Below are 17,057 nucleotides of genomic sequence, written 5' to 3'. Positions count from 1 at the left end.
GCAAACATTGTGCCTCTTGCAATTCAAGCTAAAGTGAGACACCTGTGACTGATGGGCAGCACTGAGAAACAGGTGTATGAGGGGAGAGCATTGATGGAACCCTGGAGTCAGTTGTGGTCTTAATTAACTGCTTCCAGACTCTTAATCAAGACCAGTTTACAGAAGCAAACAGATATAGGTGTGAAGTTCTTAATTCTATTTTCCAGAGTGCAGGATGTGAAACATGAGCCTGTGTTAATCAGTGTGGATTCTGCATTCAGATTTTCCAGAAGAATTTAAACCAGGGACACTGAAAAGGAGATTTAAAGCACAAATGAGAAAAATAAAACACCAGTTGTTTTACATGCAAAATATAATTAGCTGATGCAACTCACTTCAGCAAAAACCTAAGTGAGATCCAGGAAAATATCCAACATTTACATGGATAATGAGAATATCTAGATCAACATGAGAAAACAAAGTTTACAGAAAGCAATCTCATTTCTTTGAGCATAAACCAGCTGCTGGCAGATGGATGTTGGGAAAGGCTTCTCAGGGAAGGCTGCACAATAATTTCCTCCTTAATTTTCCTGCACCCTCTTTTGAAGCAGTTGCCTACAGGAAACTAGATTAAATACAGGCTCTGTCTGGACTTGTATTTCTGTTTGGCATTGTATATAGAAGCTTTAAGCAATTCATGGACAGTGCTCATTTATCTCCTCTTTAATAACCTGGTTATTCAGCACATTGCTAGAAAGCTAATACTGTGTATTGGCATTGTCAGTGCTGTGGGAGACAACTTGTGAGACATTTACTGCTACAGAAAGTGGATGTAAAAGCCACCTGGGGACAGTGCAAACACTGGAAAAGTTCACTAGCTGAATTTGGTAAAGCATCAAGCAAAAGCAACCAAAAGCAAATAAAATCAGTTTTGTACAGTCTGCTGAGAAACTTTGATGAATCACCCATGACTGCAAGCCTGCCTTCCAGGCTAGGATTTGGTTCACTGGCACTTCAAAGTCACAGACTCTGACACTGAGTAAGTCCAGGCAGGCTGCATAAACCCTCATTTAAGCTCTCACCAGTGCTGAAAGCAACCAATCTTTTTATTAGGCAGCCCTGAAAGCAGAAGTCATGACATGGCAGATGTCTTGACCTCCCCTGGTAGCCTGAGTAGGAACCAGGTATTGTGTTTGCCACATTCCTCTTGAGGTGAATCTTGTAATAAGCAATAAAGATTCCTGATGTCCACTGACCTCAGGGCTGATCCTTGGAAGACCATGAATAAACCAAGAACATGCAGGTTACTAGAAACTTAGGTCCTACGTTTGTAATTGAAGCCAAACAACACAGCTCCTCTGTCAGCCTGCTCTATTAATCACTCATCAGTTGAGGGTGAATTCTTGTCCTCTTCATCGGGTGTATTTTTTAGCTGTTGACGAGCAAACTCCTCAAATACCAGCTCTGCTTCACTGCAATGAAAGAAACACAGGTCTTTCAAAATGATGTTACACCAGTAGACTAGAGACAGCAACACACAGGAGGAAGAAGAGAAGCCCACAGCAGACTGGTAATGTTTCCTTTGTCTCCAAAGGGATTTGGATCACATTCCCACAGGCACCATCTTCACTGGTGCTATTCCAGCTAAAATGAAAAGCAGTTGATTGAGCAATTCAAGGAACAAACCGAGGATGTTTTCATCTGTACTGAATCATGTCCATTCCAGATACATATTGATCAGCCAGCTGAACAGCCTAGAGCCTGCAAGGGGCTTTGTCTAGGGATAAAATGTGAAATATTTCACCCTTATTCCTTCTACACTAAAACAGAGGCACACCTATTAAGTTCCTTACACTTCCAGCTATAAGGCACAAACACACCCCTCCTGGTGTGTTTGTGCTGTTAGGCAAAACATGATCTCTTAATCTGTCTTCACATGGTCACTCACTGCTGTTTAACTCAGGGCAGTCATTTGTCAGGCTGCAGTAACTTGCTCACTTTGGATTTTAAGCTGGGGATTTTTTGGACAGTTTTGAGGAGTTTTGAAAAGAGTCAATCCACAAGTGTAGCTAGAATGTGAAATACTAAAAGAAACTTACCCATCCTTCCCTGCAGTCATGAGCATGCAGCAAAGGAGGAAAAAAGACACACCAGGTAGTCAGAACAGCAGATGCTAAAACAATTGCAAAATGTTTAATGCAAAAATGTATAAACTGACAAGCCAGAGGTGTGACAAGAAGCAGGATTTGCAGCAGTACAAGTAGAATTCCAGAAAGTCTCAAAATGTGCATACCTACACCTGATGAGGCAAAACTCAATGTCCCAAATGGAAAAGCATTCCAGCAGCCCTGCCCAAGCTATCTGAAGGGCTGAGGAACAAAGACAGATTTTCTCATCTATGCTTGCTCATGGTCACAGCTGTGGGAGACATCTGTGCACACACCTGCACTCTGAGCATGAAATGATGTCAGCTTTAATTGCTCTGTCACTCTGGTTGAAGTCAGCTGATGACAAGATGATGCTCTTGTTCAATAAACATGGAGGTATTAAAATTAGAGGTCAAAGTACAGAAACACCTCAGGGATCTTTCATCAGATGGGTTAAGGCCTTTGGGGCAACACTCCTGATTTCATCTTGCCCTAAAAGTGGTTTCAAGACCTTTGGCATTCGTGTTTCTTTAGTGGAAGCTTTGCTAACCACATTATGACAAATCCTACTTACTAGCAGGACTCCTTGAAAGCTGTTTCAGCACAGCCTAAAATAAGCAGAAGACTGTATTTGTAGGGATTTTACTGTTCTCACAGTTATTTTACCAAGGCATAGTCACTTCACTGGCTTACTTCTCATGGCTTTGGGTCAGGGAGCAAAGCACCCTTGTTCTACAGAAGTCAGCAGGGATGTGGGACACTTCAGTGACTGGAGAACTCTACCTGGAGATTTCCCATCCATGACACACACTGCAATCAAGGGCAACAAGCACTGCTGGAAAAGTCAGCATTAAAAGTGTGCCAAAGGGGGCCACTCCAGCCAAAATGCCTCAAAGGATGGCTCATGTAAAGACACTCCTGATGGCATCTCTCCAGACCAGGACAGAAGCCAAGATGAAGTCTGGAAAGTCTCAGGGCATGTATGCTTGACTGAAATGGATTTTAAATGAAACATTTAGAACTTCTACAATTTCCAACATATTCTCATTCCATTTTTTCTCCAATTTTTATTCTTTAGTCTGCTCTCTTCTCCCTCTCAGAGATACCTTCATCACTATGGGAACAGTGATATCAGTGATATGGGTGAAGCTGAATGAGATCCCCACCAATGATTTGAAACTGATTTTGTGAAATGGAGCGAGGAGGGAAATAGGTATTGTTTCAATTGGGCATATATTTTACTGTCAGGTAAATGATTACTGAGTCAATACACAGGTTGTGTGCCAGCACAGTAGTGCTTCAAATATATCTCAGATGGAAGATTACATTCAAAGATGCACCACTTCACCTTCAGGCTGCAACACTATCTCCAACATGCTATCTCTTGCACCCTAGCAGGAGGTAGCTCCACTCTAGAGTTTTCTGGCTATCTTGTGGCTTATTTAATATTATAATATTGAAAAATTCTCAGAAAATGGGTAGACTTTTGTTTCTTTTAATTAGCATTCCAGCAATTGTTTTGAGGGTTGGGATGGGAGGGGGATTGATGAGGGTCTAGAATACCATTGTCCTCTCAGGGGAGGGTTTTCTGGAAACTTTTATTATGCAGCCACTGAAATCATTCCGAATAATTCAAGTCATAGCATGTGGTAAATGTCAATATAAACTTCCTTTTAACCTCTCTTCACTTGATGGGGTAGAAAAGAAAAAGAGAGTAGGTTTTGTTATTTCCCTAGACATTAAATGCTTTAAAATTTCCTAATTTCTGAAAGTCACAACACCAAAACAGGCAAAGTGTTGCTTTGCTGTTAGAGGGACAAAGCATTCCTGGGTTTCTTGAAAGCAGCTCTTTTGTGTAAGTTTAATTAGGGAGCAGATAAATGACCATTTGTTGAACAACAGCCAAAACAAAGGCCAGTGTCCAAGACATAGGCCCAAAAACGTAAAACAACAGAAGACTGGCAGGAAAACCCCAGACCAAAGAACTCATGCAGAGAGCGCAGCCTTGAAGAAAACCCAGCGGGAACTTCTGGGCTAAGTGCTGACCAGGAAAGGTCTTGGAAGCATGAAGAGACACAGCCCAGTTTGAATGTAGCTTTAAAAGAAACAGATCCCTACACGTGTTTTGTCAACAGGCAGAACAGACACAGACTGCCAATGTGACAGGAGCTGCCTTGCCTAAAAATAACCACATGTAAACCACGTGGGTCCAAAAACAGTTGCAAAACCAGCACACATGAAACATGCAAATCCTGGCCTAGCAGAAGACCAAGAGAAGGAAGTGATGAACACAGAGAAGGAAAGGGAGCAAGCTGCTTCTTTTCTGTCTCCTGCTGGCACAGGAAGAGAGATCAAGCAATCTGCAATAGCTATGCACTGTGACAGACCTGCTGTTTACTGAGAGATGAACGCTTTCACAGCTTGCTCAGACAACTAGAGAGGGCAAAGCCATCTGCTGTGAAACAGAGAACATAGCACTTGCTCACACTTGCCCCAGCTTGGCCCTGAAAAAATTACATCATGTTCTTGGGACGCTTACCTTTCTGAGGTTCTCTGCACTCAAGTCAGCCCTGCATGATTAAATGCATCGATGCTACACATTTTACTTCTGCCATAAATCACCTTGGCTAGAGAAAATTATATTCCCCCACTGCAAAATAAATCACAGTATGTGGCATTTTTTAGTCCCACTCCAGTTTTAATTCCATAAGATGGTTGCTCTGACTTCTTTCTGTTCTTCCAGCTATGCCTTAAAACAGTCAAGTGAGCAGGAGGGTGCAGAAGGCAAATCGGTCACTACTGATTCGTCAGGAAATGGAAAAAGAAGATGAGGAATGGTCTCAAAATTCCCTGTGCATGCACCTCTGCCTACGCTTACTGCAGAGGCTGCTGAACAAGCTAAGAAAGAAAAATTCCATCTTTTGGGACCTTTGAGAGTCTAAAAACTGTGTTGAAACTCCATCTCTGCAATTTAGCCTGGATTTGCTTGATTCCAAATTAGATGGTATTTCACTAATGAAACACTAATGTTTTTCAGAGTTCATGAGCTAAAGTGGTAGAAGAAAAAACTAAAAAGCCTGAACTCACAACTGGGAAAAGGGATAAAGCACGGTGCATGGAAAACTACCAACCAATAAAGCTGAAGAGAGTTTCAGTTTACCAGCTTCATATGGGAAACTGTTTTATTCCCTGTAATAAGCTCAGGCATCACATTCCAGCACAGTTTTCAAGTCAGTTATTCAGGCTTCAGAGGAATTTTCTGTTGTGTTAGAGTATCTTTTTTTTAAGAGAAAGCATTTATTTCCTGAGCTAACCATTTGCAGGGCTTTCCCATGGCATAGCTCCTGAAATTACCTGCATTTTTTTCAGTTTATAAGAAACCTGGTATTTCCATGTGTACAAAATGCATGGAGCATGGCTGACACTTCTAACAGCAAGCTCCTAGAAGACTTTGATGTAGCCAACAACATGTGGGCTGTGATTCTGGTAAGAGGATGTGCTGGGGGAACGAAACTGAAAAATATTGCTGGTCTCCATTTTCCTTGTAAAGTTTTCTGCCCACATCCTTTTGAGTGTACTATATAAAGGAGTACATCATCCGTTCTTTGAAATGATCTTAGGAGGGAGAATTACCTGACTTCCATTTTTCCTCATATTACAAATGCTTCTGCCAGAAGTATAAAGTAAAAAAAACGGGGTGTTGGCATTTTTAACACCAAAAAAGTCACATTAAAAAAAATTCACGCCACTCTAAAAATGTAACATTCTTTACAGTTGCCTAAACCTTTGGATGAGCCTTGTCAGATGTTTTCAAGCTTTCCCTGGTGTCCATGAAAGCTCCTGAGCTACCCAGAGGCACTAGATGGCCCTCACCAGCCAAACTCCTGGGATCACCAGTACCATCCCAGCCCCCACCACTTCTGTGCCAAGAGAAATGCTCACAGCAGGGGCTTTCCCAGGGAAAATGACTTTGCAGTATTGCAACTGTTACAGGAGAAATAAAACCTACCTTTGCCCACTCCAGCACATCTATAATTAGCAAAGCCTGATTCCAACCAGAGCATCTGAATGTGGTGTGGATCACCAGGCCTCTGATTCCTCCAATAATTTCACACAGTAAGGGCTCAAGTCACCCCTTTCTAATGCTTCCAGTATAGATCAAAGCACCTATCTCAGGATAACTCTTCTCAAAGGTTCCACTGTCACTTTCCAGTTTCATACTCTTAGAAACAGCAGCTTTAGGTCAGTTTGGGCACAAAGAGAAAAAGAAAAAGAAAGAAAGAAAAAGGTGCACAAAAGCAGCCATGGCTTTTGTTTGAAGCCCACTAAACTTTGTTTCAGTGTAGAAGGTAGGACAAGACGGCTCATCTGTAACAGCCCCAGCAGGAAAGGGCTGGTGTGTCTGGTGGTCAAGAGAGGCTTCAGATGCTCTGCAGGGGCTTCTGATTTGGTGTGAGCACCTTGCAAACTCTGGTGCTCACCACTGGTGAACAGAGCCAGCCAGGGCCTGAGGAAGTGGGAGGAAGCTCCTGACAGCCTGTGGTTTTGGCATCTGATCCCAAGCCTCAAGATGCCTGGGTAAGGCTTGCTCCTTAACTGTTATAGAGCTCCTCCACTTCACATAGAGTCTTAATGTTGAAGAGATGCTCATCTTGGATAACCACTGCACAAGAGCCACATCACAAACACCATGGCAAATGCCACATCAAGATAACAGAGACTCAAGAATCATCAGTAGTTTCATCACCTCTTCACTTTGCTTATAAATATTTGGCTTTGTACAATGTTCATGTGTGTTAGGTATTTTCGGTGTCAGATTTTTTCTTTTACTGTAATCTGGCTAGGAATTGCTGACAGCTTCATGTAGGACATTTTGCACTGCAATCATGAGATTTAACTGTGCAGAGCCTCCTCAAACCCCTGTTCTCTGAGCTGTGATTCTATACAGAAAGATGAAAGGGAACATCTCTTCCATTTTCTCCCATCTTTGCATCCCTGCTCTCTGTTACTTAGTGCCTGGAGATTGATACATGCATACACACACATACACAGACACACAAACACACAGAACAGCTCCATGCTGCAGCCTTGTAGGATCTGAAGGCTTCCTGTAGCACAGATCACTCTAAGCCTTACAAGGTGAGATCTCACCAGAGCCTGTTAATGAACAAAGGCAAAAACCAGGTGTAACTGACCTGCTGGGTTCTTCTCCTCAGGTTTGGGGTGCATGAGACGGAATGGCAGCTCTGTGCCCACTTCACTTTAGGGAGAAGAAAGAATGCATCAGATCCACAGCTCCACACCATGTGCCTGGTTCAGCCTCCTTTCTCCTCGGGCCAGCCTGAGCCCTCAACTCCAGCTTTACCCATTCTTTCATATTTTTCTAATCATAATTTTCCTCTCAAAAAGTTAAGCTCCAATTTCTCCACAAATATCCAGGCATATCCACTTTCACAGACTGGGTTTATTGTTTGCTGAATATACTTCCATGTATATAAAATCAAAAGATACTGTTGTCATAGCTTCATTTTCACAGCAGAACCACAAACTACTTGCTTCTAACAGCGTAAGGGAGAGTTACTTTTATTTAGGGAGGTGGGAATGGCAATAAGAAAGAGAATAAAAAGATGAGCTAACAACTAGGACTGCATAGTCTGAACAGGAAGATGACATTTACCTGGAAGTGAGGTCTCCCAGCATGCTACAAAGGAAAACAAGGAGAAAAACAAAGAATATTTAATGCCTTTCTATTCTGGTAGTCCAGTCAAATGCTGTTTAATTGGTGCACGACTGAAATCACTTTCCTCTTGTATTGTTCTATACTTGCCACAAATTTAACTAAGCTTGTTTTTAAAAAAGATAGTCTTTTTCACGTCATTCCAATGGAGAAAGAGTCTAAGTTTTTGAACTCCTGACCAAGTGTTGGGCATGGCCCCTTTTCCAAGAGCCAAAAGGCAAGTGGATGACCACAGAAGAAAGCAGGCATTCTAGCATGCTTTAGGCAAATCTTTGGTGCATTTTTATACTAGAACAAAGGACAGATGAATGAAATACAAATGTGGCTGGTGACTATCATCAACTGAGAGTCACTATCCTTGTCATTTTTTGCACTGTATCCTGGATCTGGCTCATGTTGGTAACATGAGCTTTACCCAGAAAGCTGGCTGAGTACAGAACCTGAGCTACAACTTTTATCACTCTCAGGCAGACATTTTCACCTTCTGCTCTGGGAGAACAGCAATGCCAACATAAAGGTTCACACAAAGTTTCAGTTCACTACTCACAAAATAGGTTATGGCTTTGAAACAAAAATTGCAATGCAAACCAGAGGTTCCAATGGTTCAACCAGAAAGTCATATGGTATCTAAAGGAGAGTAATACAAACCATTTGGCTCAGGACAAGTTCTGTGGATAGGCCAAGATTGTTTTCCAGGAAATTTATGCTTTATAGGGAGCCTCATATCCTATAACATGCGCCCTTTCTCTTGGGATGGACTGTTCTGGTCTCTCCTCATCCACCGATGGCATGAACACACTCCCCTCCCTTAACTCCAGGCAGACATAGCCAAGTGTGTTACACTTACCCTGGAACAGTGAGCTTCACTTTGATCTTGTAGGAAACCAGAATCCCCATGACTGTCTTGTCTATTCCATCCTTAATGCTGCCAGAGAAAACAGAGAGAAGTGTGAGGTGGCACAGCAGTACAGCAACAACACACACCTGGAGCAAGAACTTGGGGAACATCCTGAAAGCGGGAGGGCAGGCAGGCCTCAGGTGCAGCCAATGCCTCTCAGGACCTGTGAGCACCGTTCACCCTGCATGAGCATGATGGCATGAGTAACGGTGCTGCACGTGTCCATCCGGGCACGACTTTACCCAGTCCTGAGGGAAGTGTCTCCTCCATCCTCCCCTCTTCTCTCGAACTCTCCCACGACCTGGGACCATTTAAAACTCCACTCACATAGTACTAGAAGCCAAGTTGGTGTCCTCATCCTTCAGTTTTCCATCCAGAGCTATTTCCTTTGTCTCCCGGTTATTTGCAAGCAAGGGCAGAAGTGTCAGTGTCTTGGTCAGGCTGCTGTTTGGCTGCACCTTCTCACTGAAAATAAGAAAGGGAGTAATACACTGTGGTGTGTTACACACCCAACTAGGAGAATTTCAAAACAGATTACAAAGCTGTCCAAAAGGAGAGGAATTTATCTCTGCAAATTCAGATGTCAACAATAGAGACGTCCACCTCTAATCTAGTCAGCAACATTCCCTTTATAATCAGCAGAGAAAAACAAGCACTTATAGAAAATGCTTAATTTCACGTTAAGACAGAAAAGTAGGTCAAAACCACAGAATAATAGTTTAGGTTGCAAAGACCCTTTAAGGTGACCAAGTCCAACCATTAACCCAACACTGCTAAGGCCACCAGTGAACTATGACCCCAAAGTGCCACACCTATTTTTCCTAATATCCAACCTACACCTCCCCAGGTGCAACTCGAGGCCACATCCTCAGTGCCGCAAAGCTCTGAATGTGGACAGAATGAATCCTAGCTGAGAATATCAATACTGAACAGAAAACATGTCCCTAAGCTACAGAGCAGAACACCAGACAAATATCAAGCACCTGGGTATGCCCAACCTTCCTCAGAGTGTGAGGTTCAGAGTTGCACTGCCAGTACAGTGAAAAAATACAAGTGGTTCTCCATAACATCTACAGACTCAAGGTTTCTGTGGGCTTTCTCAGGCCAGAAGAAACCAAATGAAATGCTCTTGCTCAAGCAAGAGTGTCCATGACTTCCACTCAAACAGCAGCACCTTTCAGAAAAGTGTTGCATCTCTATTTAAAGATTTCCAGCAAGTGGGAACCTTCTGCCAACACCACTAAAAGCTTGTGTAGCAGGTAATTACTCTTCAAAGCTCTTCTGCAACATCCCCGCTCCCTGAAAAAACCTGAGGATCTCTGCTGCTCTGCAAAATGGGGACCAGCTGCATCTGGAGAGTACGAGTGGTGTGGCACACACAAAGTAAGAGGAGAGAGCACTGTAACAGCAGGAGACTGCCACTGTAATTATGAGAACTTCTCATTACTGATGTAGAGGGTAATTAAAAGGATGTGAAGGAGCACGAGCATTCACTCACTGTGCTTCCTCAGCAGCCACCACTTTGGTGTAGAAGTCACTGGAGTATAGCACCACATTGGCCACCTGCTCCACTGAGGGAGAAAGAAGAAAGAGGACACTCAGGTGTGTGCGCACACCACAAACAACATGGCTGCCCCCACCCCAAGTCCCAGGAATGGGAAACATGGTGAAGACAGCAGAAAACCCCATCCATTTAGAGCCTGAAGGGACCAGATAGCCTGACCTGGACAGAGACCAACAGCACACCAATGGCCAAAGTCTGTATTCCCTAAAGGCACCTGGCCTGGATTTGGAGACAACAGCAAGTCAATAAGCTATAGTTTCTCTTGGGATCCTCCCTTTCCATTATAAAGATGTCCTCTTCCTTCTCTGTTTGGGTCTGCTTTTATCTCTGGTCCTGATACGTCTTGTATGCCTACAGCCCATGCATGTGCATTCAGGAGACAGCATCAGCACAGAGCCTGTGGTAACAAACAGCTTATATTCTCCAATCCTGCACAAAAATCCCAGGGTAATTCTGACTCAACCACTGAAGAGGAGAGAATCCAGGACCAACAAGGTCTTTTTAAGCCTAAAAGAGGCATAAAAGAGAACCCAAAAATATTTGAGAATCACAGTGCCAGACTGGCACTGAAACAGCTTTCCCTGCCATGGTTCTGTAGGAACCTCAGCCATCTTGTTCTCTCCCTGCCTTCTTTTCTCTTTCCCATCCTTTGTCTTTCAGACTGTCTTCCCCAGCTCTGCAGCTTGTGGGATGAAAACATGTAGTGCCACATATAAAACATAGCAATGAAGATCAGCCCCTGCCCTCAGCTTCCTCAGAAGGAATGACACTGTTGTGGCAGAGTGGCTGTTTCTCACACTGTCACGGGTTTCTGGGACGCCAGGCAAAGCTGTCTGTGATCTAGGCACATTCACAGTTAACAGGAGCATCACACTGACAGGGAGCCCTTCCCAGTGACCTCCCAAAAAGGGTGCATTTTCCTCACTTTTCCCACATCTGCATCGCCCACTGCAGGAGCCAGACCCTTTCTCTTTTTCTAGGGGGGACAGTCTGGTGCCTGAAATTAAGACATACAAGCAACCACAAGAATCAGGAAAAAAGCACTTCACTTGATGAATAGCAAAGAAACAGCAGCACATACAGGGGGAGGGACAAATTCCTGATATCCCCAACTGTCTTCTTAAACTGTTACAAGCACTAAATTCTGTCTCTCTTTCAGTCCCATTGCACTCAAAGAATCCCAAGCAACAGTAAAAACCTACCCTGGACTTTGATCTTCTTCACTGTTTTCTCTGTGCTGTTGTTGATGGTGACAGTGACTGGAATGGGCTCACCATGGTAGTATACCTAGAAGGAACATGATGCTCAGAAATCCAGCCAGGAGACTTCTTCCAAGCCCTAAACCCCTCTAGTTTTCCCCAGATTACACCTCACAGAGGCCAGATAGGGGAAGATGACCCCTCCCAGTGATTTATGACCCTTCCTTCAATGACTTTGGTAACAGGGTTTCAGCCACCCCTAGCGGTAGCCATTGACAGAAATTGCATTGGAGCCCTTGAGTGCCAGGACAAGTCAGTCACAGCTGAGAAAGCAGCAAAATGCCATTGGCCTGCAGATACCACGATGCCCCCAGCCCCGGGGCAAACACCCCTCACCTCTTTACTGAGGGAAGCTTTCAGGTGCAGGGGTTTGCTGGACATGAAGAACTGCCAGGTGGTCTCTGCACAAGGCTTGGGCCCTGGTTTCTCCGGAGCATACTGCACCTTGCGGATCAGCAGACGTGCAGAGTTCCTGGGAAGCAGCAGAGGACAATGTGGTGACAGCCAGTGCTTGGCAGAGGCAGGAGTTCTGCATTCCAATGTGCCCATATGCCAGAAGTCACCAACAAGGTGAGGCAAAGCTGGACAAACAACCAGGGTGCATCACTGGACCACCCATCCCCTTTAAGGCAAAGCTGAAGAGAGACATATCCTATTACCTCCTATGAATTCTCTCTTCCTCATTTTCTGTTGAGAAAGCTTTCACCTCAAAGTCCACCCCACAGGTCTGCCAGAGAGAGAGAGGACAGCTGTGAAGTCAGGATCAGAAGACAGGAACATCTGCAGATGTTTCAGTATCTTTATGCACACCAGAAATTGGCAGACTCCTGCCAGCTGCGAATTATTCTGGCCTCCCACCACTGTCAGACATCCCTGACAACTGGTGTTGGCACATCCACCTGTTCTACAGTGCTTCTGATAAATGAGGCTTGATCCCAGTCTCTGAAAGGTGACATCCCTGCTCCTGAAAGGCTTCCTGTGAGACCAGTGCTGGAAAGGTCACACCATAAGACTGACCAGTGTGCCCACCCTGGGTTTCTGAACTGAATCTCTGAGTTGGCTGTGTAATGCCAAAACCAGCATCTAAGGAATGGAAGTGATCATGCCAAGCTAGCCTTTGCTTTAACAGGTTGATAGCATTGTGGGGCACCTGTGTGACTCCCAAGTAATTCTCTACAGAGACATTTTTGCTAGAATATAATTTCCTGGCATAAAACATAGATTATCCTTTTCCCTCTAGATTATACGACTCTCATCCCACTTTGCCTGGCTGATTTCCTAGTTCTGCTGTCCAGACAAGCATCCAGCCAAGTATAAAAGGAACATTTTTAACAGTATCAGAAAACTTGCAGAACATATAATTATTTAATGACTTTACTACAGGGTTTTTATTCTGTTTACACTTACATACAAGCCAGCTCTTCTCTACATTTAATTCAGGGCAGGTCTTAAGATGTTATTTATAGCAATCTGTGAGATTTTAGGCACTGTCTCCTTTTCTTTCATGTAGCCTCACAGCCACAATCATTTTATGTGCAGCCAACCCACAAATCATGTGATAGTCTTAAAGAAGCTACAGCACTGCAGATTTTGTAGTCTTGCTACTATTTGTCTAGATTCCCTTTCTTATTTTGAGGATTTCAACTCGAGTTCTGTGACACGTACTTGTAGCCCTTAGTTCTTGACATTTGTGGCACAGCACAGTAAATCAGTACCACCTTCTCCTACTATCAAGCTAAACAAATCCACATGATTTTTTTCCATCTGACTTTTCCTTAACCATGATAAGCACAAGTGTCCCACTGGCCTCACCTTATCAACATCACGAGGTGCAGGCTGCAGACAGACTGAGCAAGGCAGGTAATCTGGAAACTGTGGGAGGAAAAAGAGGAAATGCCCCAAAGCAACAGTACAGAGATGCTTTAGGTAACATACTGCTCAAAAAAACCCAGTCCTGAAGACAAGGGGTCAATCATTGTAATGCAGTAACCTTTTGGAATTCTGGTTAGTGTACTTGCCTTGTATGAACAAATCCCTCTCTTCCAAAAATACATTAGAAGTCAATAAAAGAAAAAAAAAGTCTATGCACAACATGAATCTTCTTCAGGAGCACTCAGACAGACACGTGACTGACAGCACTGGAAGGATTTCCTGTTAGAATTTGGCAGTCAGCTCTCATTTACTGACAACATCTGGTAAAGATCTTTTCATCTCCTTATTTGATACACAGAGTTTTTAAAGGAAAAGGATTTGGCGCTGGGGCAATGGTAAAAAGTGTTCCAGCCCCTCAGGAACTGGAAGGCAAGGATATATGGCGCTGTTGCTAGCATAAAGCCATTGCAAATTCCCTTGCCTTTTTTAAGAAAACACTTCTGACAGTGCTCTGACCACTGCACAGTTAGGATCTTCTTGTACTTTACCTCCCAGGATTGCAAGGAGAGAAAAAAAAATACATTGGTAACAGCACCTGTCACTCAAAACTGGAACTTGCAGAACATGAATTCACTATCAATTCCCATCCTCAGTCTATCACAGGGCCTCCACAGCCTGGTACGTACAGACGAGAAGAGAATCAGAGGCTCTTCTGAGACACTTACTGTAAAGAAAAAGGGATAAGCGTTTTTCCCCAGCTTCTTTAGCAGAGATTCCTGCAAGAGGGTGAGAGACTCTGGCTTGCCAGCAGGAGGGTACACCTGGACCCTGGAGAAGAACAGGTCCCGGCGGAAGGCGAGGCCAATCACATCAATGTCCTCCTGGCCGTAGCGGAACACGCAGGTGAGGGACACAAACACTGAGAAGAAGCACAGGACAGGTGAAACATGCAGCAGGATAGCAGTGAAGCCTCCAGGGATGAGGACATCTCCTGCCTCAGGGGGACAGGGAAACTCATTTCAACACTTGCATAACCCGGTGAGTACTCATCCCGTGTGTAACAACAGACATTGCATTGGTAGGAAGCCCATTCACTGGGGAAGAGAGTTACATTTGTACCCTTAAAAGAATAAAAAGATTCTACCTTAGCATCTCACTCAGAAAGATAAACAATTTCTGAGACATACATTGCAGAAAACCTCAAACCTTTTTTCCCCTTGATAAGAGCAGGATCCACCAATACAACACCATCTGAAAGAAAGGGAAAAAAAATCCAGATTAACAGAGGATGAGCAGGGTTGAGAGTAGGAAGAGCAGCACAACACCCTGTGGACTTACCCACAGGTTCCACGTTCTCTATGTGGTCAATGAAGTCCCGCTTTCCCAGGTAGATGGTCAGCTGTGGGGAGAGGATGACAACAGTTGAACTATAAAATGTTTGTGGTTGTTGAGGGAAAGGAGACACACACACATCAGAGAGCTGTAAATCTTGCAGAGGTCAGAACAATTCCATTTTAAATGGAATATATATATATATATTTTTTTTTTTTTTTTTTTTTCCAGCAAACATGCAACCCCCAGCAGACTCAACAGGATTATTCATATGCTTCAGGACATCAGAACTGAAGACCTGATCTAGACCAACACCCAAAGGTACAACACAAATACTTGTGCATAGGACAAAGAATTGTAGATTTAAAGATTTTTGGTGCTGTCAGGTTGGAAAGGCAATGAATCAGCTTTGTTTTAAACATTCACCAGCAGAAATACAACCCAGGAGGAAAGTGACCTGAGCTGCCTTTCTCTTGTATTACAACACATGAAAATTTTGCCCTAAATCATCTCCTCAAATTTAGTGGTAATACGGCTCATACTCCTTCTTCAGAAAAAAATAAAGGGGACAGGAAAGGGCTTTCTAAAAAGTCTCCAATCTGACTACAGGTAAAACTCAAACCAAAATAAGCCCATTATTATCATACTCACAGCTTTGTCACGGGTGCTTTTTCTGAAGATAACTTGTTTTTGAGGAGAATCAGCATTCTTCCCACCAACCCCGGCCTTTTGAGACTCAGGGCAGCTCATGGTCAAAGACAGGGATGTGACGGTGGGTGAATGAAGCTTTTCTGTCCCAAAACGTCCTGCCCCAGATGCCTGGGAAAAACAGATGAATGAGATAAAAGCAGTAGGTAAAGCACTGTGCTCCTGTGCTGTTTCAGAACCCCTCACGCGTCCAAATGGTGGCTCTGTCTAAAAGCTACAAAGGTGGTTTGTGTTACTGAGGAGTCAAACAACCCCCAAATGAGAACTCATCTGTCCTGCTGCATTTTCCTCAACCAGAAGCCAGTGCAATCCATTATGGGAAGAGTAGCACTGAGCACAAAGCAGAATGCACTGTAAGGATAGAACAGTCCAGCCACCTGCCCAGAAAGGCAACAGTTATACTTGGAGGTAGGGAACAGCTTGCACCTGAGGGGTAGAAAACATATGGAATAAAAAATCTTCAGGAGAAAAATAAGGAGGGAGAGAAAAGTGGGGAGGAAAGAATGGAGGGAAAAGAAGAGAAGCAATGGAAAAAAGAGGAGACAGGAAGAAGAGAAATGGAGACCACAAGGGCACGAGGGATATCCAGAGAGAGAAGTCCAGAAAAGCTAAGGGCTACGAACCAGAGAGGTTAGCTTTTTGCTTTGCTGTAAGTCATCCCATTGATGATCAGAGACCAAATTTAAAATAAGGTGAAGCACTTCCCCAGTTAACAGAAGATTAAAGGTAGCTCTGGAAATCACCAATACTAATTGAATCACAGGATTAGACACATTCACAGGGAAAAAGCCTTTTGGCAGCTGATGGATGAGGATCCAGGAGCAACCTTAACCCTGTAAGATACTGAAACAGAGAAGCATCAGGAAGGGATGAAGCCACCCTGTCCTTACACTCCTCACCATCAGAGCTGTGTGATTGAGAGCAGTGTGTTAGACTCCAGCTCTGATGGAGTATGACTGTCCTTGCAATTTGCTCCCATTCTATTTCTCTGCTTGCTTTCCCATTTTAAAACTGCTTCAAGTAAAACAGTAAAACAGTTTCTAGGGCCTATTTGCAGATGACAAACCATAGAAAAAGGAAACACGGCTTCTTGGAGAGCTGAAAAAAATGTAAGGCAGACATTAGAAACACATGTAAGCATTTCTGGTTTTATTAAGTAGCTTTTTCAAGCCCAGACCAGTATTAGTAGCTGACTAGACATGATACTCATGCTGTAGACTCAAAGAAACACACAAGCAATTAACATTAAATACCTTGCTGTGTTCCAAATGGCACAGGAGTTTCACGAACAGTGATGGGAACTTCTAAATTATTGAAGAAAGATGAATTTTCCAAGGCAGCTGTGTCCTATGCCTCTTTGCATCTACCAGCGGGAATTACTGCCCTCTTCACAATTTGTAGGGGATTTGAAAGCTCGTCTCTAGTTGCGTCCGTCCAGGATTTCAACAATTAATCCCTCTCCAAGAGCAAATATTGTATCTGGGCTAAGATTCAGCTGGGAAGTGGTAAAGTCAGCAACAACAAGGCATTACCTAAGGACACTCAGGTAGTCGGTGAAGAG

At 43.7% G+C, this 17,057-nt stretch overlaps 2 protein-coding genes across 4 annotated transcripts in view; both read right to left on the bottom strand.

The window, feature by feature from the left end:
• The window catches only part of DGKD (diacylglycerol kinase delta), a 67,704-nt gene extending 60,364 nt beyond the window's left edge, over positions 1-7,340 (bottom strand). Inside the window, exon 1 of the mRNA XM_040073746.2 lies at positions 7,322-7,340. The gene's annotated coding sequence lies outside the window, so the exon portion shown is untranslated. The remainder of the gene's footprint in view (positions 1-7,321) is intronic.
• On the bottom strand, positions 87-17,056 carry SAG (S-antigen visual arrestin). 3 transcript variants are annotated; one of them, XR_009208187.1, is made up of 16 exons: positions 16,750-17,056; positions 15,440-15,607; positions 14,795-14,855; positions 14,663-14,707; positions 14,182-14,375; positions 13,397-13,456; positions 12,244-12,311; positions 11,921-12,056; positions 11,528-11,612; positions 10,260-10,332; positions 9,089-9,226; positions 8,711-8,788; positions 7,804-7,827; positions 7,322-7,386; positions 1,236-1,451; positions 87-289 (listed from the first exon to the last, which is right to left on the bottom strand). XR_009208187.1 is itself a non-coding variant. In XM_040073765.2 (16 exons), the coding sequence occupies exons 2-16, from the start codon at positions 15,536-15,538 to the stop codon at positions 1,358-1,360; spliced, it is 1,230 nt and encodes a 409-aa protein (XP_039929699.1). In that variant the 5' UTR covers positions 15,539-15,607; positions 16,750-17,056; the 3' UTR covers positions 687-1,357. The 3 variants fall into 3 exon arrangements, 2 of the variants coding, with proteins under 2 accessions (XP_039929699.1, XP_039929700.1); XM_040073765.2 differs by lacking the exon at positions 87-289 and adding an exon at positions 2,079-2,088 and having other exon boundaries at positions 687-1,451; XM_040073766.2 differs by lacking the exon at positions 87-289 and having other exon boundaries at positions 687-1,451.
• Position 17,057: the final 1 nt, after the last annotated feature.

The sequence above is a fragment of the Hirundo rustica genome, chromosome 10 (assembly GCF_015227805.2).
Source record: "Hirundo rustica isolate bHirRus1 chromosome 10, bHirRus1.pri.v3, whole genome shotgun sequence".
NCBI lineage: Eukaryota > Metazoa > Chordata > Aves > Passeriformes > Hirundinidae > Hirundo > Hirundo rustica.
Note: the sequence above shows the minus strand (reverse complement) of the source record. Positions and strands in the feature narration are given on the sequence as shown.

Excerpts from the sequence above, each read along its gene's own strand:
- SAG (XM_040073765.2), bottom strand. The coding sequence starts at position 15,538 with ATGAGCTGCCCTGAGTCTCAAAAGGCCGGGGTTGGTGGGAAGAATGCT. Across the intron at positions 14,376-14,662 it reads TCTTATCAAGGGGAAAAAAG|TGTTTGTGTCCCTCACCTGC; the intron begins GTTTGAGGTTTT and ends GCTTCTTCTCAG. Across the intron at positions 10,333-11,527 it reads GAAGAAGATCAAAGTCCAGG|TGGAGCAGGTGGCCAATGTG; the intron begins GTAGGTTTTTAC and ends TTTCTCCCTCAG.